This window comes from Brachyistius frenatus, unplaced genomic scaffold (genome assembly GCF_029030835.1).
Source record: "Brachyistius frenatus isolate BFR_SWC_R1_liver_20210118 unplaced genomic scaffold, ASM2903083v1 Contig_16, whole genome shotgun sequence".
Lineage (NCBI taxonomy): Eukaryota > Metazoa > Chordata > Actinopteri > Embiotocidae > Brachyistius > Brachyistius frenatus.
In genome coordinates, this window is record NW_027210615.1 from 4,666,367 (window position 1) to 4,693,372 (window position 27,006).

At 40.2% G+C, this 27,006-nt stretch overlaps 1 protein-coding gene across 2 annotated transcripts in view; it reads left to right on the plus strand.

Annotated features, from left to right (window-relative positions):
* Positions 1 to 26,418, plus strand: part of chchd6a (coiled-coil-helix-coiled-coil-helix domain containing 6a) — an 84,816-nt gene extending 58,398 nt beyond the window's left edge. For both annotated transcript variants that reach the window (XM_069694101.1, XM_069694102.1), the window contains one exon: positions 25,748 to 26,418. In XM_069694101.1, the coding sequence (XP_069550202.1) occupies positions 25,748 to 25,771 (24 nt within the window). In that variant the 3' untranslated portion in view covers positions 25,772 to 26,418. The remainder of the gene's footprint in view (positions 1 to 25,747) is intronic.
* Positions 26,419 to 27,006: the final 588 nt, after the last annotated feature.

Consider the following 27,006-nt stretch of genomic DNA (forward strand, 5'->3'; position numbering starts at 1 on the left):
GCCTACTTCACATGACTACTCAAAAAAGGAAGAATTTTGGGAAGTTTGGGATGCGGCGTTCCAGTCTGAATGGTGGCTTTTGAAGTTTTCCATGGAGAGAGATGTTGTTATTTTTTTTTAGAGCAGTACTGTGTCATGTGTGATGTAAAAGAAATAAATAATATTTTTCCTCATGTTCTCAAGATTATTCTGGGGGAGTTGAGGACCAAAAGAGAACAAAATCACATTGATAGGATTTTGATTGCTGTCACTTTAGATTTTTACACAAAGACAGCTTGTCATTAAAACTGGCTTTCAGAGTTAGTATGTGTTGTAAAAGTACGAAATCCGAGTTCTGCTGCTCTCTCAAACTTGTTTTCCTAACAATTCTGAAAATGACACCTTTTCAAAGGCAAACACAGTTTTGGATGCTGTAAAATAAGTCATAGTTCACCTTGTCACTGCAGCCTTCACTGTTTTGGATCTAAATTTAGGTAATTTACAGGCACAACATTATTTTAACTGAGTGAAGAAAAGGAAGAAGAAGTCTAAAAGAAACAAGCTGTAAAACTAAATGATTTCCCAAACAACACTGCTTACATTTTTGATATTTTCTGTATATGATTATGTACTGAAACACATTAACATTGCCATGGATAAACATCTGCTTTTGATCTGAAGAAAATGAAACGGAGGTGGTTCACTTAATTCCAAGTAAACAAGACGGGGTTATCCACTCTGATGCAGCAGTAATGTCTGCATTCTCATCATTAGAATTCTGGGAGGGTATGAAGGCGAAATGCTTGCACTGTAGACTGCGTTTGACATTAAATAGGATTATATAATATTGAGGCCTTTTTAAAGGCTTTATGTTTATTTGCATAATGTTTGCGTGTTTTTAAGCTCAGAACCTCATCTTTTAACGCAGTCTTTCATCACAGCCAAGAGGAGGATGTACTGTGTGTCGCGGCTGCTCGACTTAATAGGAAGAAACCAAATATGAAAATCACTGGAGGCATAAGGGCTGCACAGAATACTTTGCTGATTAATGACTACAAATAACTGTAACCACTAAAGAACTATCACACATGACTTCTGTCATTTTAAGCCCCAGCACTTCAACATTTAGAGTGTTCAAGTATCTAAAAACGTCAAACAGGAAATTGACTTATGACATGAACCGTTTGTCAAAGATGTGCTCTCAGAGGTCTGTTGCTTGTTTGTGTTTATACATGCAAAGCAAAGACACAATCTCCTGGCGGATTTCACTGAATCGGCCCGGAACATTTCCTTCACTGAGCAATCTGACGTTGTTAGTGATTTAGGTAAGTCAGTGTGTTTTCAAACTTTTCAGCAAGCAGCCGACGGAAAAGTCAAATGTGAAGGCTGCAGGTTTAGCGAAAAATTAAATTGACCAAGTTCATTGCCGTGCAATGGGGCTTTTCAGACACATTCAGTCTGCGTTGTGTACAAAGCTCTGCATATGTGGGCTACTGCTTGTAGCTTCACCACGAGCCCTTGCACTCTCCCGAGCATACCTGGAGCATCATCAATAACCAACTGGCAAACCTCTTGTAAATCAAGTTTACAAAATCAAGCTCTTTTGTAAAATCACATCACCTGCAGTATGCCCTTCCAGTGAAATACACCCCAGAAGTTCTTCCCCAAAGGGCACGCCATCTAAAAACCTGACATGGATGCATATCTGGGTCATGTCGATACAATAAGCTGATTCGTCCACAGCAATAGACATAACCTCTGCTTTTCAAAGATTTTCTCTGTCAGTGAAAGGCACGTTTTGATAGATGAGGCTTTTAGTTTAGCAAAGATAAGTCTCTTGTTTAGCTGATGCAATGCAAGTGTCATCCCATTTCCTGACACACACACACACACACACACACACACACACACACACACACACACACACACACACACACACACACACACACACACACACACACACACACACACACACACACACACACACACACACACACACGGGGTTTCCCCTCCCCGTCCACAAAACTATCCAGTCACCCCAGGTTACCATCATAGATTGTGTATCAATCAAGATGCATACTCCTACTGACTTACATCCTTATATGACTGTGGTTCACATGAAGAAGCTTAGAAATGTATACTTTAGTATATATATTTATCACATAACTCACGTCAGCCTCTTGCTGGCTATAAAATAGAATCCAAAAGGGCCATATTGGGCCCGCAAGCCGCTGATTGAATTGGCCTGCTGTATGTGAAGCGAGTGATATAAATCAGCCGAAATGCAAATGATGTTTGTTTTTTTGAGATTTTTTTTTCTGTTGCACTGCTGAATGATGTCACTTCTATATAGCGTAACACAGTGATATGAAATTGCAAGGCAGACCTAATAATCAATTAAGGTCTGCAGCGCTGGTATAATGAGATAGATGTAAAGAGATGCTGCTAATACAAAGCATTACAATTTACAAAAGGGGGTTAATGGTTATCAAACAAGTTTATCACAGACTACATAACAGACTAATGCATTTAGTTGAATAATTAAAAAAAGGAAAAAAAAGAAATATAAAGTTAATAACTTTTATTTAAGCTCCAATTAGTTGGTAAAAAGAAGAAAACAGGCTATATTTTCTCCGTTACTGTTCTTCCAATAAGTCAATGAAACTAAGACTTTATTAGTCTCTCTTCTTTTGTTGAGCTGCTTATGTTTTCCAAACTCTTATTTTATGTGTGTGTTGGTCTTAAGCAGTGGTCTGTTACTTGGAAGCTTCCAAGCTGAACTTCAAAACACAGAAAAAATGCGCTCTAAATAGACGGAGCTTGTAAAAGCTAAATAACCAGGAAGAAAATAACCATTTCACCATTTTAGCAACTAATTTGAGGTACAAGGAAAAACAAAAATCATTCTCTGTTTGAGCCAACTGTTTGGAGGTTAAAGGAGAATTGTAAAGCAACCTGTTTTAATGAATTAACAAACTATCATTTGTTTCTGAATTAATACATGTATCATTAATTGTCTGATATATATATATTTAGCTGGAGCACCACAGACAACTGATCAAATGCCTTCATCCTTTCAGTAGAACAGTCTTTGTCTTTGAGCAGTCGACTTGGCTTATAAAGTATGTATTTCCTGAGTCAAGAAATATTGTCTTTGAATATACAGCATTGTCTTTTATTATATCCACAACAAAAACAGAAGAACCAGTAATTATGCATGCACTCAGTAAGATTTAGCCTTTGTACTTGACTTTTCGGTATTCCCTGATGCTCAATCGGACCTGCTGTTTTATTATTCAAAAGCACAGACGAGTTCCTATGTGCTTCACTGCAGCAGTAACAAATTCACTGAAAGTTAGAGAGAGAATGTGAGGAGGAGGAGGAGGAGCTGGAGGACAGAATACTGGAAGCTTGCACTTCCAAAGTTTGTGCAGTCGAGGCTTTTGAAGGTGTAGCTGCTCATCATGCACCCAAACAACGTGTTAGTCTGCCTCATGCTAGTCTGTGCTCACATCTCTGCATCGCTCAGGGGCACTGAGGTCTCTCCTGGAATAAAGTAATGTAACATGTGATAGCCAGCTTGCTCAACATGAATTCCTCTGCTGTTGTACTAATGTGTGTGCATGGCCATATGTATGTGTGGGCACTTTCCCTTTGTGAACATTTGTTTGTGCTTTGTATGCTGTTGTGCAGACACAAACACACATTATGTCTGTGTTCTGATACAGTATTTGAACACTTATGAGATGCAAATGACCTTACAAGGACTGGCGTGGGTGCGTGGGTGCGTGCGTTGGTGAGCGCGCACACATGTGTGAGAAAGTTTCTTCCCCATATTAGCTGGTGTGAGATAACGAGGAGTGAAGTGAAGACTCTTTGAAGACGGTCTTTAAAAGACTACAGCAGATCATACACAATACGTGTCTGTGTGCGTGTTTGTGGTGCGTGAATAGCTTGCTACATTGCAGCCTGCTTTAACCTACACATCAAGGTCCTTCCTCTTGATTGGCCCCCGAGGCATCTCCGTGACTTTCACCCTGTCAAATTCAAAGTTTAAAAAAGTTCATCCTCCATTTTGTGTCTTTAAATGCCGTCACACTTAGTTTGGGTATCACTGATAACTTACTGTGGAGGAAAAGCAGCGTAGATTGTCAACTCACTAAACGCAATAGATGGCATAAAGCACAGTGAAAACAGTCGTTGGCAAGATACCATTTTTAGTTTATGCTGAACTTATTGTGTTTTAAGGTGAAATGACCCCCCCCCCCCCGCTTTCACTCCCACCCCCACACACACAAAAAAAAAACTTGTTCCATAATTTGTTCGTTTATTATGCAAAATACATTCAACATTATATTTTCCTTCAGATTTGGTTGTTTATGATGTAGGAACAGAATTTATGATGATAACATTTCAACAAGTATCAGTGACCTTAATAATAAACTTCAATAAACAGATAGAGAGATCTCAATGTTTCCCACTGGTTGAAAATGTACTTTCAGTAGTGGGTGGCACTGCATTCACAGATGTCCCAGAAACGCCTCACATTCAAACTATTGGTAGATGATACAGTTTACCGATGGACCTGAAATGCCTCGGTAGTTTGGCAGCTGCGCATATCGATGTATCTTGTCATCACTGCAGTTCAACTCAGACAGATGTGTGGTCAAAAAATTAAAGAAGTGACGTAAGTTCCTCTAATGTAAGACTTACCGAAGATGAAGAGCAGCCTTGTCAGTGTGTTTCCTCTGAGGATTCTTCTTCAGTCTGTCTTGATATGTTTAATGGCTCTGAAGTCTTTCTTTGTAGGAAATCCCCAGCAAAGTGTACAAAACATACCAGAGTTGCAGTTTTTCACCCAGGACTATAGTTGCTCCCACAAAAGAAGAAAGCCTTTCTTTCTTCTCGCAGTTTCCTAATTTTATTTAGTGGACTATTTTTTTTTTTTTTTTTTTTAACTACCAGGAAGCAGCAGCATAATGTGATTGGCCCCATAAATTAACATTTCCCATCATGCCTTCTTCCTACTTAATTTTTAAAAATGAGATACAAAATTAAATAGGTCTAAGTAATGGATCCAAATATTTACTGAAGTAATATTTAATAAAACATGGACAAACAAAGATAAATAAAAAGGCCATAGGTTAGAAAATATAGAAGTAGAGAAGGTTGAATGGTGGTTTTTATTCCTATAACAAGGCTGTCTGATGCCAGTGGCCGTACCGATACACCAGGACAGGGGTGTCTAAGAGCTCCTCATGTAGCTCTCGGATACTGTAGCATTTATTCACATAGCTGAGCTCCACCTTACAATAACAAATAGATAACAAACACGCACACACTCAACTTACATAGTCAACCAGTAGCTGAGGAGCTACCTGTAGCAAACTGCATCAAAAACATAATCTTCTTGGCATAACTAACAAAACCTTTATAAGTGGCTTATTTTGTGGCCTGCAGCTTCTCTTTTAAACTGCACACAGGTGTTTTTAATTTGCAGTTTCTCCAAGTTATCAGCACTTATCTGTAAATGATTAATTTATTCCAGTCCTGAACACTTCACACTACTGACCTTTCTAGTGAAGAACAACAACACTACGTACTTCATCATCTTTGCTTCACTCCTTTTCCTACTTTTTGCTTTCTGCCTGTCAAAATTTAGAATTGAAGCGAAAACGTGAATGATTCATATTAGTTATTTAAAATGTAAATGTTGGAGTCCAACAAACTGGTGCAAAATGTTGATGCTGTGAGGATTCTTCTGTGTTCATTTAATATAGCCAAACATCGTTTCCTTCTCTTCTGTGTAATGCATATTAAATGACTGGATCTTAAGGAAAGTTAGAGAGCTGTGAGCCTGGGGAAAATTTGTTTTCATTTCTGTTTTTATCGTGTTTATAAGCAGAGCTGATGAGTAATGCCTTCTGTGCTGCAAACGTACATTTTAATCCTGTAAACATTTTTGGAGTGGCCTTCACTAAGCAAGAGTGATTACATAACAGCTACTTATTTAGTTAATCAGAATTATTAAAGAAGTTAAATAAGGAAGAGGGGAAAGCAAACAAATAATGACTTGTCATTCTTTAGTTATTAAATGAAAGATAAAGGACTTCATTGGAACAGAAGCTGGTCCTGTTCTCGTTTTGTCTTTCCACAGAAGTGACTGCGATGTGTTTTGATCAGTGTCACTGTGGGTCAGTTGACGGGCCGACACATCCCAGTCTTCCTGCTGTGTTATGCCACCGTCTTCATGTGTGTGCGTGTATAGTAGCATGTGCGTCTGATGGCAAATGAGGGGAGGATCCCACAGAGCCTGTAGCGACGGAGCAAACAACCTCCAGTCATTATTCTCGGAGACAGAGCCTGACGTGAGCGCCGCTACATGTGAGGCATGCACACTGTCCAGGCACTCTGTGGGATTCTCTGGTCATTTATCTGCACCCTCAGATGTGACTACATACACAGCGCACACACACAGTGTCTGTACGCCTGGTGGGATTCCCGAGTCATTTACGCCAATCAGAGACAGCCAAGTTCTGATCACCGTCAGAGGGTCGGCTCACGATGGAGAGAAGAGAGGAAAGGGAAGGTGAGAGACAGACATAAGAGACGGTGTAAAAGGGATTGAAAAGAGATTTGTAAAACTCATTTTGAAAACCTCAGCAGAGAATTCCAGAACAGGCAGCAGATAAGGAATGGAAATACATGAATTGGAATAAGGGCTGATGAAGGACAGATACTGTGAGTAGTCTAAATAGAAAACCAGATTTTAAAGGACACAGAAAGATGACTGTTACTACACTGTTTCTGATCATAGATACATGTGGAGCTACGAGCAAGGCCGGCATCTGGTCGACTGCAAGTTAGGACCTCTAAAACTTTAAATGCCGCACACACACACGCACGCACGCACGCACGCACGCACGCACACACACACACACACACACACACACACACACACACACACACACACACACACACACACACTCACTTATACATCCGAAGCCCTGCTGGGGAGTACAGACATAGCAGGCTTTGGGTCTAATTCCCCAATGAGTTACGCTGAAAGTTAAAAGCTGCCTATCAGAAGAGATAGAAACAGCGAGGGAGAGAGGGAGTCGGATAGAGAAAGTTCAGCCAAAGCTAGTATGAAGCGTCAACATCTCGAGTTGGCCAAATGAGTTACCAAAAACAAAATTCTGTATTTCTTTAATTCAGGTGTTTGAGCCAAGTGAAAATGTTCCTGCGGTGTTTAAAACAGAGTAAACCATTTTAAGAGTGTGTACACAGCAAAGGGGACGTTTCTTACCTTTTCTGTCATGAACAGGGGTACATACTTGTTGAATCACTGTGTGCTCCACACTATTTTCCTCATAAGAGTCAAACAAGCAAAATGGTTCCAAGCTTCTCGTCTTCTTTAGTGACAGAAAGGGGTGACTGTTAATGTTCCTAGTAAGTTTAGGGAAAAGCCCTTTATGAACAGCATGGAAAGAAATACACTTGTTGAATTTGTAATATCTTAAAGTCAAATAACTGCAGAAATACTGATAATACAGACTAAAAGAAATGAATGAAAGGTAGGGCAGAGTGACAGGGGACCTGGAACAGCAACGGTGGGAGAGACTAGTGAGACTTTGCTTGCTGAATGCAAGCGAGCTTGGTTAAACTACCTTTAAACCACCACTTTGTCTCCTGCCGTCCACTGTGATCAACATGTCGGCTGACTGTGCTGTCTGGAGAGGAGCTGGGAACCCACTCCCTCGTGTGCTCCTTTCCAACTGAACTATGGCTAGTGTGTCTGAATAGCTTCACTGCTGGTTAAAGGACCCAGATTTACAACTTTTAAACAGAAAACTGACTGAGTACTTTTTTTGCTTGCTATGTGCACAGTTGTGGCAAATGATAAATGATACTGAAATGCGCATTCCATGTATTTTACCTAACATACACAGTTTTACTTAATTCCATTTGTCTTTTGGAATCATGCCTTTCCTATGTGCTGTGTCACCTGTCCAAGCTGTTGGAGTCCCTAGTCCCTGACAGACAGACATGATGAGGTACAGTACGGAGTAGGAGGACTTGGTGATGAGATGTCAGAATTGTCAGCTACCATTTTGTAAGACAATGTCTGAAATTACTAAGCACATTAAGATTGACTGTCCTTGTCTTGTGGGAGGGCATTCATTTATACCTTAAGTCCCCCTCTGTTGAACATAGATAACAATTCAATCCAATATCCAACAATAGGGTGTTGGACTGCCACCAACAGTCAGGCCATCCAGGGTTACATGTAAGTAAAATAGCAGGTAAGACGTTTAAGTGATGATAAATCATGGCTGTTGTCCGTCACACACCAGTTTAGAGGATTATTAGGCGGTAAGTTACAATTGAGCCTTTCTCATTGTGGCAAAATCCTACATCTACCCAACAACATTTTTTAAAGTGTGTGTTAAGAGGCCACTCCTATTACGCCCAAACGAAGCGCAGCATCGTGACGTGCACAGAGCAGTGGGAAGCTATATCCTTCATGTGCAAGTACTCCAAGATAAGTCACTTGAAAAAAATCAGCTCCTGACGTACACGATTTTGTAAAAAAATTGCATTTGTAATTTCATCATGGACTTGAGTAGAAAGTGCAAATATTCAGTCCCTCTAATTTGGGAACTGAAGGGAACATTTGAGTAGGGCTGTGTCGTAGTCAATGCAGGGGAACTTCCCGTGGACCTGGAGAGTGATGGTATATGGCATTTTTAGGAAGATATTTGGGATTCATAATGGCCCAGCCTGTGCAGTGTTTCTGCACCGTGCTTAGTCTGCTAGTATGATTCCCCGTGGGCAGCACACCAGAAGATAAGAGGAAAGACAAAATTGTTTCATCAACTTTGGATAAGTCTATTCTCAGAGATTCACCCTATTGACAATACTGATAATACGTTTGTATCTATTGCTGATCTGAATGCACGCTGACTTTCACAAAGCCAGTGAATCACAGCAGGATAAAACCTAATATTGATTTCTGTTTTTCTTTCATCTTTCAGTTGTATTGTTGAAAGAACAGGAGTCATGCCGGTACAAAGATCACAGCAGCTCAGTCACTCTGCTGGTAGATAACAATACAGACAAACAAAAAGAAGAAAAATAAAAAGATGAGGTTGCGGACAAAACATTGTATTGAAGAACAAAAAAAACCCCACTTTGTAGATACACAGAGATAGATTTGATGACTGTTAAGTAAGAGCGGCAGATGTGAAAGGCCGAGGAGAAATAAACAGACAAGCCTTGCGAAACAATGGACAAAGAAAAAGAGAAATAGAAAGGAAGAAAAGGAGCAGAGCATTAAGGCCTGCCAAAGAGCACAATGGAAGACGAAACAATTAGGTGTAAAGTAAAAGCTGAGATGAAATGTTGACACAGATTTTGGCCACATTTACATGTAAGATGATCTCAGAAAGAAAGTTAGAAGCGATACAATGTCTTTCTTATTGGGTCTCTCACGTTGCGCACAGCCTCTGTTCCACTCAGGTCAGACGCAGAGAGGTGCAACGTCAGCCTCTCTCTTCTATGGAAAGTAGTTGCTTGATTTATCATGAGGTGCCTGTTTGAAAAAAGAAAATGGCTGAATTGTTCTGAAGGGCGGGAAAATCTTGCGACAAAGTTGGGAACACTGGACGGCCCTCAATACGTGAGGAGACAGACTTTACATTTCTAACAATCACATGACTAGGGTATGAAATAATATTTTTTATTTTGTGAACATTTATGAAAGACACAACATTTGATGTACCCTCTTTGCTCAAAACCATGTGCACAACCCAGTGGTCAATAAACGTCTGTCACAGACCAACTTGATCAACTTGGATTACTTACTCATGAAAGTTATTGCCTCCCTCTGCTCTGAGCACATCACTGTGCTGCATTCCGTTCCTACGCTATAGAAACAGCCTCAGAACTTTTCACCGCACCTTGTAGGAATGTGAAGCAAATTAAGAAGAGACCTGAGAAAATATCAGTAGTCAAGGACAGAAAAAAAAAAAAAAAGATGACAAATGCAGCAACTGAAGAAACAAAGGGAGAAAATAGATGCACACAAGGGAGGAGAAAATGATGGAGAGGGGGAGGTGGATGGTTAAAGAACAGAGCTGGTGGCAGACAATGGGGAAGCAGAGCTGGTGAGAGAGAAAGATGGTGGAGAAAGAGTCGGGTGGAGGAGGAGGCATGAGGCGAGAAGGGAGACGGTGGTGAGAGAAATAGGAGAGTAGCAGGGTGGTAAAGAGCGAGAAGGGAACGATGGGTAGATACCACGAGGAGATAAGTGTGTTTGGAGGACGGGATGGACAGATGGACAGAGGATGAAGAGATGCACAGAGAGAGAAAGGGAGAGACAGTAGGCCCCACAGCAGTCAACACTAATGAAGAAGAACGAGGGGCTTCAGCTGCGAGCTGGACGCGCTGACCACTCGAACGGAAAACGTCTCACATATTTTCATCTAAGTATGTACTCTTCAAATTCTGACACAAAATTTATGAAGCGAACAAGTAGTTGAATTTTATTCCCCTCATTGCTATGCGTGAATAAATATTACAAAGTGTATTGCAGCTTTCTTTAAACTAGACCTAATTAACAACTCAAGTTTCTCTCAGTTTTTATATTTATTCAGAAAGAAATCATCTCAGATTAAAAACTCAGGCATAGGCGTTTCACGCCAAGCTTCTAAATGAGTTTAGGTTACTTTAATTGGGGATAAAGTCTCTGCAGTGTTTTTTTTTTTAAATTTTTATATCCTCTTTCAAAATGCAGAACTTTTCTACAAAGTTGGCGCACCGTGGAGCACATACTACTTTTCATCCTTTGACTGTCTATTTGTGACTTTGTTGCTTAACCATTAAGACTTCCGGCCCACTAGAGAAAATCATATAAAACTTACAAATCAAATATTGTAATTGTAACAAAATGTACTGTAGTAGTTTCAATTCATTTAGAAAAAAAGGTGACATTCTTCTGGAGCACATTTTCTTAGATTCTTGTTTCTCTTATGATCTCAGTTGAAGGTCTGTTTGTGCCTCATTAGCTGTGACTGCCTCCAGACAAGTTGAAAAAAAAAGTCTTACGGAATGAACTTTGTTTCTCTCCGACTCAGAATAAAAGTTTATGTAGACATAACACAGCAGTATAAAATGGTATATATAGTGTGTAATATATTTATCTCGAATACAATTCCTGTTATTACATTTTTAAATAAGCTGTAAATCTAACAAACAGTGGATCTGGAGATTTTTAACTCTCACTAGCTGCATTGCATCATTTGACTCCTGCGGCAAAAACTGGATAAATCCTGCGGACAGAAGAGCATACGGTTGATGGGTCTGAAGGATAAAGTTGCTGCTTTCCTGGACCTTTGACATCCATAGGAAGTACTGCAGTGACACAGTCTGACATATTGACATGCGTCAAAATGCTGCTAAAGTGTGAGCTCCCATGCAGAACAATGAATGTGATGCGCCCCGGTGGCTTGGAGGTTAAGACACACACCATAAACCCCGAAGTCCCCTCTAAGGTCCAACCGAGGACCTGTGTTGCATCTCTTTTTCCTTATTTCTCTTATCTGTCAACTATTGTTATTTATCAAAGGCATAAACTGCAGCTTAAATAATGTAAAGTAAGACTATTTACTGTCAGAACTTGGTTATCTACCTTGTGTTGTCTGACCATTTCAAAAAAATCAAGCATATTTATAGTTGCCACACTCAAATGCCCAGTGAAAACTAGATGTTGGACAGCAGCACACATTTTCCTACTGTTTCTCTTTAATAAGACCTTCAGTAGTTTGAATTCTGTTGTTCACATAAAAAGTTGAACAAATATTCATGAAACAAATTGAAGATTGAAGACGTCCTAAACCAGTGTTCTTTTTCACCTCTGCACAGCTGACCAATCACAGTTGGGTGGATCTGTCGGATTGTCAAATTCAGGAAATTATAGAAACGGTTGGACACAGTCATGTTTATCTGACATTGGAAATTAGTTAAGAGGCGATTTTTGAAGCCATCCAACCATTCAACAAGCCCTTTAGACAGAGTACTCTGCCTCCTTAATCCTGTTTTACCTTTGTCCCAGATCTTTTAATGGTTTTTTTTCAATCACGACACAACTGTAGCTGTCATCAACTCGAGAAACGTTCACCTGTGTCCACCTTCTGCTCTGCTGCGCTGCGTGTCTGTGAGGCTCCGCCTCGTCCTTCATGAAACCCAGACACACCGCAGAGCAGAGACACAGATAAGTTAGTGCAACCTTCAGTACCAGGAAAATTCATGAGCAAATCTCACACTGAGCTGAAATGAGCGAGTGCACAAGAACTAAGTACATATATAGTACATAGTATAGTTCTTTGAGGAAGTTCGTATTTGGTTTCTTTCAGGGGCGGGAGGTCCCGTTGGGGGCAAGACAATGGTAGGGGAAACAATGGAGAGGTTGCGAAGAGAACAGTTGGCCAGTTTACGGATAAGCCAACAGAAAAAAATATTTATCAGTGACAGTGTTTTCTTTTTTCAAATGTCCTCCTCGCCTTTTATATTTGTTTCCTATGTTTGACTGGTAGTAAAAAAACTAGAGTGAGGATGTTTTGATGCACCCCTTGGCACCACCACAAGTCGGCCAAATGGCCAATTTTCACATTAGGACTAATTTGACTGCTGGACTGTTTGTACCATTCAGGTTTATGTGCCTCGAAAGTCATTGGAGTGACTGTACAGATGTAAGCCACAGCCAGCTAGCAATACACACACTGCATGTGTGTGTTAGTTTCTTCGAGACATTTTTTTTCCCGTTACTCTACTTGTCCTTTCATCTCTGTATTCATGAAGTGTAGTAATTAATCATTATGAAAAGCGTCCATTTCTGCTCAGCAATTTGCTTCTACACAATGATGACCAGCAAGGACACACAAATCAAATCAAAACTATTAGCCAAGTATTGTCCAGACATTTCCACACTCAGCCTGCAGGTGACTATAAACAATGGATTATGTGGCAACTTAGCCACAGTGACTGATTTTCACTGTAGAACCAGGCAGCCTTAAAGTTTTGGGAAGTTGCTACCGAAGCTCTGTACAGACGATGCACCGTGCAGAAGGGTAATATTTTACTTTCCAATCTAGTCATAGCTGTCATGGTTTATTTCAAGCATGGTTGATTTTTACAAGCTGACTTTGTACAAGTTTTGACTCCAAACATAATGAAGGCTGCTGATAGCTGGAGAAAGTTTCTGTGTTCTTCTTTCTCTTGCAGAATAAAACAGAAATTGGAAAAGAAAGTCCTCTGTGTTTAGTTGGATTTGTTACAGTAACGTAATCATGTATGTTCTACAAATAAAGTAGAATTTCTCACTCCTAGTTTTTCCGTACTCCGGCATTGCATTTTTCTTTCTTTTTTTTTTTCTTTTTGGACTTTTTGCTAACACAATCTTATACAAATGTACCAAATGTGACTCGGGTAACAACAAACCGGTGATTTCTCTTTGGCTCTGTGACTTACAGTGTTTTTGTGTATCTGTGTGTAAATATTTGGGTTCCACTGAGACTCTTTGACACTTGAGTCATAAATGTCTGAGTCACCAAAAAACAGGCAACTTGGTTATCAGGGTTGGCGGTGCAGACTTTCAGGGCAGGAAGTATTTTTTTATCGACCTGTTAAAATGTCCACAATAAAGGGCATAGAGGAAATATGTTTGTCAAGCAACCCACCATACAACCCAGTATCACACCACAGTGTGACACATCCGTCAGCCCAGCGAGGGAGACGGTTCTGCGTCACATTTTGCATCACCTGGGCGTGAAAAGTGAAAAGTGCCTTCAGTTTGGGGTCGGTTTAGGAAAACATGAGAAACATTTGCAGCCGGGGTTTGGTTCAGTCACCTAAAGTTCTTGGTCAGGGTGAGAAAAAGATCATGGTTTGGGTAAAATTAAGTAACGTTACTTAATGTATGTTCGTTTATTTAAGTTGTATATGTAACTTAATTATGCTACATTAACTTTTGCTTTCTCATGGACTCGAACACCAGTCTCCTGGGTGTAAGTCCCGTGTTTGTCCTCCGTACACGGGCTTGTCACTCTTTGTACTTCTGGGAATGGCAGTATGCTCGTCGTACATACGTGTACTTTTCACGCCTAGACGGGGCAAAACGTGAAACTTGTCTTATGGCGGACTGATGGGGTCTATTATACATTTTGGCATGATGCTGAGCAGCACCGTTTATGTCTGTGCTTACCCTAACACATTCACACGTACTGTACACACTCGCATACACAACACACAGGGCCAAGTATATTTACATCAGCATCCACAGTTTATACAGCGCTTTTTGTCACTCGGTTTATCTGAATGTTCGTCAGTTTGTTTTTGCCTTTATGTATCTTGAAAGAATTTTCCTTCATCTGTCATTGATGTTTCTCTGCCTGTGCTTCCTTTAAACCAACACCTTTCATCTAGCTTTTTCGTCTGTCTGCAGCTCTGCTTTCTCTTTTTCTCTGTCTGCTCCAATCTCTTTGTCTCTCTTGTTTTATTCCATCTTGTCTCCAATCTCTTTGTCTTTTTCTGAACCCCTCTCTTCTTTTTCTCGCCCGCTTCCTTCATTTTTCTCTCCCTGCTCCACAGTTGACTTATTGATTTCATTTTCATACTGTTGGCAGTTGTTCTCTCCGTCATAAACCATGAGCGTTGCCTCCTTTCAAGCCGGCATTGATCATTGTACAGCCGATCACAACCAATCTCCACCGAGCATCATTATCTTCTCTCGCTCTTTCTCTTTTGTTGTTCGTCTGTCGTGTATTGTGTGCTCCGTGGGTTGTCTTTTTTAATCTAGCTATTCAGTACCCTGGTGAAATAACAGCCCCGTGCATTTAGGTATCTAAGTAGTGACTTAATCCCCCCCCCACCCTCCTCAGGTTCTTAAGTATTGTGAAAAAAACACATCACTTATGTAAAACAGAGGACTTTCAAAGGAAACTGCATCACATAACTTTTATAATTGATCAATCCCTTAATTCTTTTGTTACAAACAAATTCAACTTTTACCGCCCATGCAAGTGCCTGTTTGTGTAAAATATTTCATGTAAATAGGTGGTTAGATTGAATTGACATTTATGGCATTTGAATGTAGTTATGTACCAATGTAATATTTTTAATGACGATACCGTTTAGTTCAGTCGTTATGAGACTAAATCAGGTTAAAGAGAAGTCACACGTTTGCCTCTTTTCCACTACCTGTTCCAGCTCGTCTTGTCTTGACACTACTCACTCTTTTTTAGTTTTTCCATTGGGCAAAAGTTGTAGATAGTTCCTAGTACCTGGTACTTTTTTTGGTATCACCATCGTTCAGGTTCCAGGCTAGCTTAGCCAATATTAAAATGAAACATAAAGATTACAACTTTTTTCGCGAGAATCACTCATTTCATGAGTTATGTCATTGCATCTCTGTGTCATCATCGCGTGACAAGAACACAAACCTGCCGTTTTTAACGAGCCAAGCCACTCATGGCAAACTGTAAAACTATGCTGTGGTCAATTGAGGAGGGACAGATGTTTGTGTTTTTTGCCAACAAAAGGATCCAGCGACTGTTACATTTAATCATGGCTATTTCATGTGATGTAGCTATAGTAACGATTCCACATTGAAGGGCTACCTACTGCTAAAACTAAATACTGAAAAGTACGTGGTGCCATAAGCGAGTAAAGTAGAGGCAGTAGTGGCAGTGGAAAAGGGGTTGAATTAAATTTAGGAACAAGATGGAAACTTTACTCCTGTGTTATTTCATATTTTTAGTGCTGACAAATTAAATGACCAATGAGTATTTGTTGTTGGATATACAGTAAATTGCATTTAAAGTCATGATCAAACATAATTTGACGGTTGGTGCTTTTACTGTAACCTGGTGCAACAATGCATGTCAAGCTATTTACCACCACTGAGTTTTTCCTCTTTGTGTTTTTTCCATTTGTACATTTTTTTTTTTTACATGGTTGCTGCTCAGCACGACGTCTCTCAGGACAATAACAGTACATACTTGCACTACTCCTAGCCATTTTTTTACACATTGAACTTCCTCACACTTTGCCTTTTTCTTTGAGAGACGTGACACTCGTCTCTTATCTGCCGCATCTCTTTCAATTCCTACACTTCCCCTCTCTCCCCCCCTTCGCCGTATTTCTCACTCCATGTATTTTGTGGCGCAGCAATGTGCAATCGAACGCCACATCAAGCCAAATCTTGATCCTCTGTTTTTCCCCTTTCATCTGTCTCGTGGCCCCCGGTGTTGCCCTCAGACGCGTCAAAGCTTTCAAACGAGGGAAAAGTCAGAGGTGTGGAGACATGGCGGGAGGGGGTACATTTGAGGCTACTCACCACTGCCTCCTGTGAGGCATTTTCAGCAGCTTTTATAACCCTCGTTCGCTGTACCCTGACCTTTCTGAGCGCCACCGCTCCTGTCGGCTCGCGCCACCAGACCCCCTACTCGCACTGCCTCTTTCTGTATTCTCCAATGGGGGGTCCCAATAATAATTCAACACAGCCGTGTATTGTGTTCTGTTGAAAGCCATCTCGGCTCCATAAGCAATTGACACACTTAGTTGTTTTTTTTCTGGGCGTGCACTACACCGATATTCTGGTCAGCATTTTATACCCCCTCTCTCTCTCTCTCTCTCTCTCTCCCTCCCCACTCTCTCGCGCATGGTTAGGAAAAGGGTTTTGTGGAACCAAGACCCCCAGCTGGGATAAGAGAGGACAACAGCAGGGCTTTTAGGTGGGTTTTTCACTGGGTTTTGCCACCGACAAACAGCCACAACATTATTGGAACAGTTCTACCAGCTTCTCTTTTGTGTCCCGATGTCACTCAATCTGTCTGTCTCACCACTTCCTCATTTTTTTTTCCTTTATGATTTGAAGACTGCCTTTCCTTTTGTGATTGCTCTCCACTTCACACCCTGTATTCCTAAAGAGATTGATTTTTTTTTCTCCAGCCTTTTTGTAAATAATAAATGCCAATGTGTTATTGTTTGCTCGCAGAGCTATGTTGACGAGTTCACTTTCATGTGAAACTTGAAAAATTGCTTTTTCTATATTTGTATTGCAGGCATTTAAAGTACTTTGTCTTATGGATGTACCAAAGGCAGTTTATTATTTGTATTGGACCAAACAATGACCTGTGAACTTATCATTTATTGTTTTTTTGTTGTCCAGTAAGTTTTACATCTTTGTCTTTGGCTTTAACTGATGTAATTTAAAGTTTTGCTGTACTGAGTGTAGCATTTGATACAGTGGCAAAAAAAGGAAAAGGGCCTGTCAAATTACCTGTTTTTTTGTATTTGTTATAAAATGGGATTTGATCACATTTGAAACAGGTAACACTTCAACTTTAGCAACTCACTATGTCATACATTTCATAGCAGAGTTATTAAGGCACTCAAGGTAACAGCTGGAAGTGCAACTTTGTATAGCAATTAATATGGAGTTGTTCACCCTGATAACCAGTGTTTTATAGCACCTGGCTTTTCAGTGGGTTACACAGTGTTTTGACTCGTTAGTCTTTCATTTGGTTTTACTATTTAGTCAGATATTGTATTCATGTTAGCCCGTGTCTGGTGGGATCTAGCGTTGTTAGAAGCTGCTAGTAATTTAATTTTATAACAGTCCAAGAATCTGCATTTAACAGTTATTATTTTGATTGATGTGCCATCTCATCCAGGCTTGTCACCCTTTTATGGGATATTTTCTGTTGTAGTAGTTCATATGTGTGCTGTCGCTACTTTTCTGGATTTTGCACTTTAATAGCTTCAGAACACCTTTTCAAAATCAGATTAGAGGGGCTGTTTCCAGTCAGCTGTACATAACTCTGATTGCTCAGTTTCCCAAAGGAGAATGACTTGCATCCTGGTGAGATGTGGATGTTTAATGTTACAATGTTAAAGCTCAACTTAAAAAATTTGCACGGTGTATTTTGATTGTAGCTCATCTGCAGAGCACAATTTTCTTCACTGATGTGTGTGAGCCAATGAAGTTGAATTGTTGTGGTTCAGTGTTGTGTGTGTAACTTATATGCACGCAAAGACTCTTGCAGTTTTGGAGGGGTAAGTGTAATTGTAGTTTTTTTTTTTTTTTTTATAGCTACAACTTACAGACGTTCCCGAAACACCTTACATACTTACTATCAGTATTTGCTATATTTTCCCATCTAAATGATCCAGAATCCCTGTAAAAGTCCCTCAACACCTCACATGCAGCTCACAGTAGACGTTATAGCGGCTGCAAACAGGGAAGTCTCTGTAGTCCTCACTTAGTTATTGAAGTGCACGCAACACGTGTGTGGCAAAACAATTGTTTGAAAAAAGTAACCCGTGGTCTTCCAAAATAATATTTCCTTAAGCTGAAACCCAGTGTTTCCTTTACCTTCGGGCCCCATTAAAACTGACTACGTCTAGACTCGTTACGTTACTGTTAGTGCAATAAAAGTGTAGTAAAAGACAACAAGTGGACTGACATTGAACCCAAATATCAAACTTCTCCCAGTTTCAGAGTTATCAATGAGGGCAAATACAGTGGGTACGGAAAGTATTCTGACCCCTTTAAATGTTTCACTCTTTGTTTCATTGCAGCCATTTGCTAAAATCAAAAAAGTTCATTTTATTTCTCATTAATGTACACTCAGCACCCCATGTTGACAGAAAAAAACAAATGTAGAAATTTGTGCAAATTTATTAAAAAAGAAAAACTGAAATATCACATGGTCATAAGTATTCAGACCCTTTGCTCAGTATTGAGTAGAAGCACCCTTTTGAGCTCATACAGCCATGAGTCTTCTTGGGAATGATGCAACAAGCTTTTCACACCTGGATTTGGGGATCCTCTGCCATTCTTCCTTGCAGATCCTCTCCAGTTCGGTCAGGTTGGATGGTGAACGTTGGTGGACAGCCATTTTCAGGTCTCTCCAGAGATGCTCAATTGGGTTTAGGTCAGGGCTCTGGCTGGGCCAGTCAAGAATGGTCACAGAGTTGTTCCGAAGCCACTCCTTTGTTATTTTAGCTGTGTGCTTAGGGTCATTGTCTTGTTGGAAGGTGAACCTTCGGCCCAGTCTGAGGTCCAGAGCACTCTGGAAGAGGTTTTCTTCCAGGATATCTCTGTACTTGGCCGCATTCATCTTTCCTTCAATTGCAACCAGTCGTCCTGTCCCTGCAGCTGAAAAACACCCCCATAGCATGATGCTGCCACCACCATGTTTCACTGTTGGGATTGTATTGGGCAGGTGATGAGCAGTGCCTGGTTTTCTCCACACATACCGCTTAGAATTAACGCCAAAAAGTTCAATCTTGGTCTCATCAGACCAGAGAATCTTATTTCTCATAGTCTGGGAGTCCTTCATGTGTTTTTTGTCAAACTCTATGCAGGCTTTCATATGTCTTGCACTGAGGAGAGGCTTCCGTCGGGCCACTCTGCCATAAAGCCCCGACTGGTGGAGGGCTGCAGTGATAGTTGACTTTGTGGAACTTTCTCCCATCTCCCTACTGCATCTCTGGAGCTCAGCCACAGTGATCTTTGGGTTCTTCTTTACCTCTCTCACCAAGGCTCTTCTCCCACGATTGCTCAGTTTGGCTGGACGGCCAGGTCTAGGAAGAGTTCTGGTCGTCCCAAACTTCTTCCATTTAAGGATTATGGAGGCCACTGTGCTCTTAGGAACCTTGAGTGCTGCAGAAATTATTTTGTAACCTTGGCCAGATCTGTGCCTTGCCACAATTCTGTCTCTGAGCTCCTTGGACAGTTCCTTCGACCTCATGATTCTCATTTGCTCTGACATGCACTGTGAGCTGTAAGGTCTTATATAGACAGGTGTGTGCCTTTCCTAATCAAGTCCAATCAGTTTAATTAAACACAGCTGGACTCCAATGAAGGAGTAGAACCATCTCAAGGAGGATCAGAAGAAATGGACAGCATGTGAGTTAAATATGAGTGTCACAGCAAAGGGTCTGAATACTTATGACCATGTGATATTTCAGTTTTTCTTTTTTAATAAATTTGCACAAATTTATACATTTCTGTTGTTTTCTGTCAACATGGGGTACTGAGTGTACATTAATGAGAAATAAAATGAACTTTTTTGATTTTAGCAAATGGCTGCAATGAAACAAAGAGTGAAAAATTTAAAGGGGTCTGACTACTTTCCGTACCCACTGTATATTTGGGTGACTGTTGATATATTTGGGCGGCTAAACCATGTAAAGTCCATGTGCAGGAAACACTTCTGTAAATGGAATATCTTTGGGTTTTGGACTCATTGCAAATATTTGCCAGTTGCCACTCTAGTTGCTGTATTATTGATAGAAGTGGAGCGCAGCTGAAGATCTCGGTAGCCTGAAATGAACTTTGTTAGTGGAGCCAATCTTTATCGTACATTTTCTTCTTCACATTCCTCTCGATCTCCATCCCCCCATCCCTCAGCAGTGGAGTGGTCAGGCCTATCAACCGCAGAGCCTCAGCCTATCACCCGGGAGCCCCAATTGCCTGCCAGTCATCAGATAAAATGGATTTCCAATTGAGTCAAGGCTCCTAGGCTGGGTTCTGCCGAAGGGGGAGCAGGCTGACTTCTTTTTCTCTTAAACCTCTCCTGACTTTTTGTTTGTTATTTGTTTTTCTCTTTCTATCTCCTACAGCGTTTGGCCCCGATCCCTCTTTGTCTCTCTCCAGTCCCTTAACTGTCTCTGCGATCTGCTGTTCAGAGCCACATGAACTGAAACAAGCTTATTTTAAAAGTCCATACTAATACCAACATGGTAGGCAGTGTAACTGCAGCAAGTCCTAAAGACTAACTCAGGAGGAATCTCCAATTTAAACAACAGGTGCGAATCCATTAGTTTGTTTGTGAGGTTTGTGAAGTTTTGAGGCGTTATAACATTTTTTTAATGCAGTAGAAGTAGATACCATCTTCAAAACCAGTTGGAGTGGTTGTTACTTTGACTGCTAATGTTATTGTCAGTACACCATTAACCCATTGTATTCTTGCTTCTGTGAGTTAAATGTAGTCAGACAGTAGGCTATCCTAAACATGATGAAACATAATATTTGTTACAGTTTTTAATGATTCAATCTTCATCATGACCCAGTCCAACAACAGAAGTCAGAAAGTGTTATAAAGTGCAGTAACACATTACTGGTATTTTCATGAGATTTATTGACAGAAAGAAAACTATAGACAAAATCCAGCCGTATCCCTCAATCACACAGAAGAATCACACTACGAGGCCCGTTTCAATGCTTTTCTTGACTTTCAATCATATTAAGAATTGTGTTAGCAGGTGAACTTAGAACATGGGAGAATTGTTGAAATGTCTTTTTGTCTGATCCCCTTTTTCGTCCATGTTAATTTAAAAGCTCCTCACTTTTTGCTGCAAAGACCATTTTAGATAAGGTGTGCCTTAGAAGAGGAGGTTTACTTTTGTATGTAACAATGGTAGACATAAATATAAGAACAACAGTCTAAACTGATGGACAGAGTAGCACTGTCTTTTAGAGAGGGGGACTGTTGTATTTAGTCAATAATCTATGTACATTTTACGTTTTTAAAGATCTTCAAAGTAGTCTTCAAAATTAATTATTTAAAAGTCAATCTAATTTCTTCATTCTAGATATCAAAGGAGGTTTTTGTTTTTTATTTTTTGCAAAGAATGAATAGTTTTTAAATTGGTTTTGGAAGTGGCTTTACAATCCTTAATTTTGAAAGTTAGATAAGTCCCCAACCACATCAGAGAGTTTACTTTTGAACAGATGAATTGTGATTGCATTGGTAAAAAGTCAAAACCTTCTATTGGTAAGTGTTTTTGTACATGTATGGAAGCAGCTCCCTCTTTCCCTTTTGCTTTGAGGGGTCTCAGTCCTGCATCTGTTGCTTTTTTGCGGCTTCTCTTTTAAGCAAGCAGTTGTGTTTATAACCCGCCAAAAGGTACATTCTCGCAAAACTGTTTATTCTTAGAAGTGATCGCTACTAAGAATAAACAGTGACTTCTATACTGTGCTAAATGAAGTGAATAGAGCAGAGAGGAAAGCTGTTGAAGGGAGGCACGGAGGACAATAGATAGACAGAGGATAAAGCAGTGAATAAGAGAAGTGAACATATGTCAAAAGGGAGCAGGAGGATGGGAGGTGAGGAGAGGAAACCGGCGGGATCAGATGAGAGGACAGACGAGGGGAGTCGTATCGATCACCCTGCTCTGTAAGTCTCTCTGTGGTTTTAATGGTTTGAGTTTCACAGCTGGAGTGAACAGTGCAGTGCTTAGAACCGGGAGCACATGTTCTCCACACGCGTACACATACTGTATATACAGGACATACACACAATCTGTGTCTCTCTATGAGCTGCCTTCAGGGTCAATGCTCCCCCGGCCTTTAGTCAATTGGGCTCATTGCATCGTTCCACATGGGCACTCCGTCCTCCCTGAGACTCCCCAGCCTTTGAGGCCAAGCAGGGCTGAGCTCGATCAATTTCTGACCAGAAAACCAAAGCAAATTTGCTCGAGATTTTGGTGTTTGTTTGATTTTATGATAAAGAGCCTTGGATTAATAATAGATGTAACTATTGCATTAATTATTGGTCGTAACTCAAAGTAATGGATAATTTAAACTGAGAAATATCAGAGAAACAGGATCAGTCTTTACAATTTATTGGGGAGGGGACATGAATGTCATCCAATTGTTCCAGTAATCATTTCAAAACCAAAAACACCAAACTGATTTGGGGTGTTATAAATAATCTTTGGATCAAAATAATTAGAACATATTCTCAAAACTGGTTCTGGGTTAACATGATCTGCTAACTGGTAACCACGCCCAACAATAGCACAAAATACAGCCTCACAGAGCAGCTAGCATGGACTCTTAATCATGCTGGGTAACTGCTATAGTTCATATTTCTAGATATTTTCAATGAGGTTCTCACCATACCCTCACTACTGCTCACAGCTTCAGTTTTCTTTGCTGTGATTATAGTCTGGAAACCCTGTTCACATCAAGGTTTGCTCAGCCTCTTTGAAGGGTGGACCATTCAGGGACCGTTGGGGGTGACGAAGTGCGATGATGTTGAAGTCTAAACCTTTTCTCTAAATGTATTTGCAGCGTTGGCAGTTTCAGCACATGTAGTGGTCAGTGCTGATTGGTTAAACGCTGCTCCAGTGTCCTGCAGTGTTAATGCTCCATTAACCTGAGGTCTACGTCCAGTTGAATGCTGGAGATGATTTTCAAATGGAGCATGCGCAGACCCATATATTCACACTTTGAATTTAGGTCTCACCAGTCGATTATCACCCTAAATATGATACTTAATTCTCAACAGAATAAAGGTTAACACTTGTTCTACTTTTCCATCACAACATTTCTTGCAGCTTGTGGAAATGTCATCTGTAAAAGCCTGTGTTTCAGAGATGGAGCATTTTCTTTTCTAAATTGATTGTTGCAGATCTTACTAAATCCAGTGGAGTAATAATCACACTGTTAAGGTTGTCCAAAAATGTGCATGATTTCCCTTAAAACAATATGCAGTCTTGTGAGAAAAATGTCTTGAACACACTAAAATTGCTTATACAGTGTATTAGTTAGCGATTATATAGTAGTTAATAACCAGCTTGTTAGGTATTGTCTCAATTTGAACGCATTAGTTCTAAGATATATTACTGACCTTTACTTGGAAGCCCAATCATCTTTTAGGTGACCAATCTTTCCGTACTCCATAACTTAATAGTAGCTTTTATTTAACATTTTAAAAGGTCTCCCTCCGAAGTTGTAGGAATTAGTCTGCGTGGTGGCACAGCTTCAGTCAAAGTGGCTTGTTATCACCTTAAATTGTCAGTGGTGTCTCTCTGTATCACATTCTCAACTTTTCAAGGAGTTAATTGATCATAGGCATTGCATGGCAGAGCACACGATCCGAGTGAACCCCTCTCACGGTACATTTGATAAGGTCTTACAGCTTAGAGTCGTGGTGTCAGAGCTGTTGTCTTCTTGCCGGGATGATGTGCTGCTCCGGTTTCAAGGACCTCATTGATGTCACTGTATATTGGGGTTCATCTTGTTTCTCAGAGGAACAGAATGCATTCAAGAGAAATGCTAAACACACACCAGCAATATTTTAGACATGGTTTCATATTTAAATAAGTTGTTCACCATAGAGCATGGACACATTTCTGTAACTGTGAAGTAAAAATTGCTTGGATTAGTAATGATAAACCAATTTTTTTCCAATACATTGTTACCCGTATTTAATTATAAAGTATCAGTTGTGTCAGTCAGGGTCTATTAAAATTGTCTAAAATTACACAAGACTGTTTTATAGAATAAAACTTGCACCTCATTCATTTTCAGGACTTTTGTAAAATAGTTTGTATTTGGCTAAAAAAAAAGAACATCTTCTCTGCCTGAGACTGTGAAGTGATTGATTTGTACCTTGTAACTCCGGCTTGTCTGTTCTTCCCATTGTTAGAATGAGTATGAGAATATCTTTTTGAGAATGTTTAGGTGTTTTCGGACCAAACAGTTCCAGGGACTTTCTGGGAGGAGCTCCCCCCACTCCGTTTCCCCCAGAATGAAAAGGGTTGCCAATGGGAACTGTGAAATGACAGTTTACTTCACCCGGTTGAAATTCATGTACATATTTTATCAGTTTGAAGATCCAAAGAGTGTTTTATTCAAGAGGGCCAATAAAAAAAAATAAAAATGGAGCAGTCACAGTACTCAGTTACATTTAAAATGTATTAACTGATTCACTTGAAACCTTGTTTATGATTGCGTATTCAGTTTTGTGTTACGGGTCAATAGATATGCAACACTTCCTGTATTTTTTTAACTGAAAGCCCTCCAGCCTTTTATAAGAAGGAGACTCCCCATAAAACGGCCTTCATTGTGAAACATTTGCAGGAATGTGTTGTGCCTGAAGTCAGACGATCACACTTTACATGAATAATCCACAACATCCTCTGGTGCTTCAAACAGCATCACACCGCTGCAGCAGCACATAAACGGAGTGGCTTTTTTATTTCTCCTTGTTGAATCGAAGTCACGCTGTATTTCCCCTGATGTGTATCGGCTTAATAAAGCCGGCACATTTGTTGTCGGCCCACTTCTCAGTATTGCGTGCCTCCAGTTTAAACTTTCTTCTGCTGTTTTAAAAGGCTTCGTTCGTAGCTGTAGTTTATCTGCTAACTGTGTGTTTTAAACCCGGCGGTTGTCTCTGTTCCTGTGTGTGTCACGACAGTTGCTATTGAAACGGGGGAGTACCTAGTCAGAGTTAGGAGCTAAAAAAAAAAGTCCCCACAAAATGTAGTAATAGGAACGAAAAGGTTCTAAGTTGCCCCGGTGCGACACACAAAAAAGGGGGAAACCCCGCCCACCGTTCTTAGGACGGTGAAATAGTCCCTCCGGTCCGAAAGCGCCTATTGAGAGCCAATCATCTGTTAACGTATTACCCCTCATTTATTTTGTATTGTGCTGGTCGTACAAATAGCAAGTATATATCTGGTAGACAAAATAATGTTGCCCAATGAAAAAGCGTGGGGATGTTAAGTCGAGTTAATTCCTACTATTAGCAGGTCTGACCTATCAGTTGTGACCAGTTAAAGGTGACAGACTGTGCAGGGGCAGGAACACTTATTGCAACTAAGAGCATCTCAAATGTCACAAGATGTCACAGGTGCACAAATGGACTGATTCTCTCCTGTTTTTTTTTTTTAAATGTTTTTCTCTTAGAACCTGCTGGTCAACCACGGATGAAGAGTGGGAGGAAAAGGGTAAATCCGTTATTTGCCGAAGGCTTCTACGTACATAGGCACTAAGAGTGGCACTGGTTGCATTCCTGTTTTGTTTTACGAGAGAGTTGATTTGCTGTTAGCATGCCTTGTTTTTAAGACTTTCTTATCATATTATTTATCCGCGGTATCATCCGATTAAGTTGCTCTATTACTCTGCACTGCTACATCCTACAGGGAAGCTTTTGAGAAAACGAAAATAATAAAGGAGTGTGTGTGTTAGGTTCACCGTCTGAATCAATGGACTTTCACTAACTCACTTTTATTCAGTCATGAACAAGATCAGCATATAGTCTTTTTAAGATCTGAGATGTAAAGATGCTTTCTTTACATCACTCCTCCATTTGCTGAATGTGAAATTCAGTTTACGTCCAAACCTCTGCTGCTTTTGAAGCGATGAAAAGAGTATTAGAAGTGAGGTTTACGGAGTGCAGAGGGACCGTCCTTGTTTTAATCTCTGACTGAAAGAACTGATTCAGTTGTATTTCTTTGAGTTTCATGGTTTTGCCATTTTTGCATTACGCAGGAGTAAGCTCAGGTAATCCTGGCCATGACTTTAATTCATCAGACCTGTGATGTATTATGATTTTATTAAAGCATTCATATCCTGTGTCTCTTCTTTGGGTCTTCAGTTTCCCTCTCCAACCCACACAGTCAGTTTTATATGCGATGTATGCCTATTTTTCACTTTTAAAAGCCAAGTACACTTCATGTCAATTAAGTGAATTACTCATTTCCTTAAAGAAATTCATCATTTTTCTTTGCAAGCCACATTCCAAATGAATGACGAGAATGTACTTCACAGAACAATAATGAAAAGAAGAAAATAAAACCTTGGTTCCCGAGAAGATTAGTGAGCAACACGTACTACCAAACACTGTTGAACCTTCGAAGGACAAAGAACAAACCAACACGTGGGCGTCCTGCAGTTAGTCATGTCAGACTACAACTCAAGTCAAACTTGTTTTTACTATGAAATGGGGACAATCAAAAACATACTGCATTTGTTTTTGGGACTGTGGAAAACATGTTATAAAAGGAATTAGAAAAGGAAGCTGCCGATCATGTGGATCACCTGGATTTATTCCTGGGTTATGAAAAAAGTCAATCAGGGGGACTTGTGCAGGGGGCCATAAAGTGTCAGTAACCAGGTTTCCATTCAAATAGAGCTCGAACTTCGAGAAATTTCCAAGAGAAATG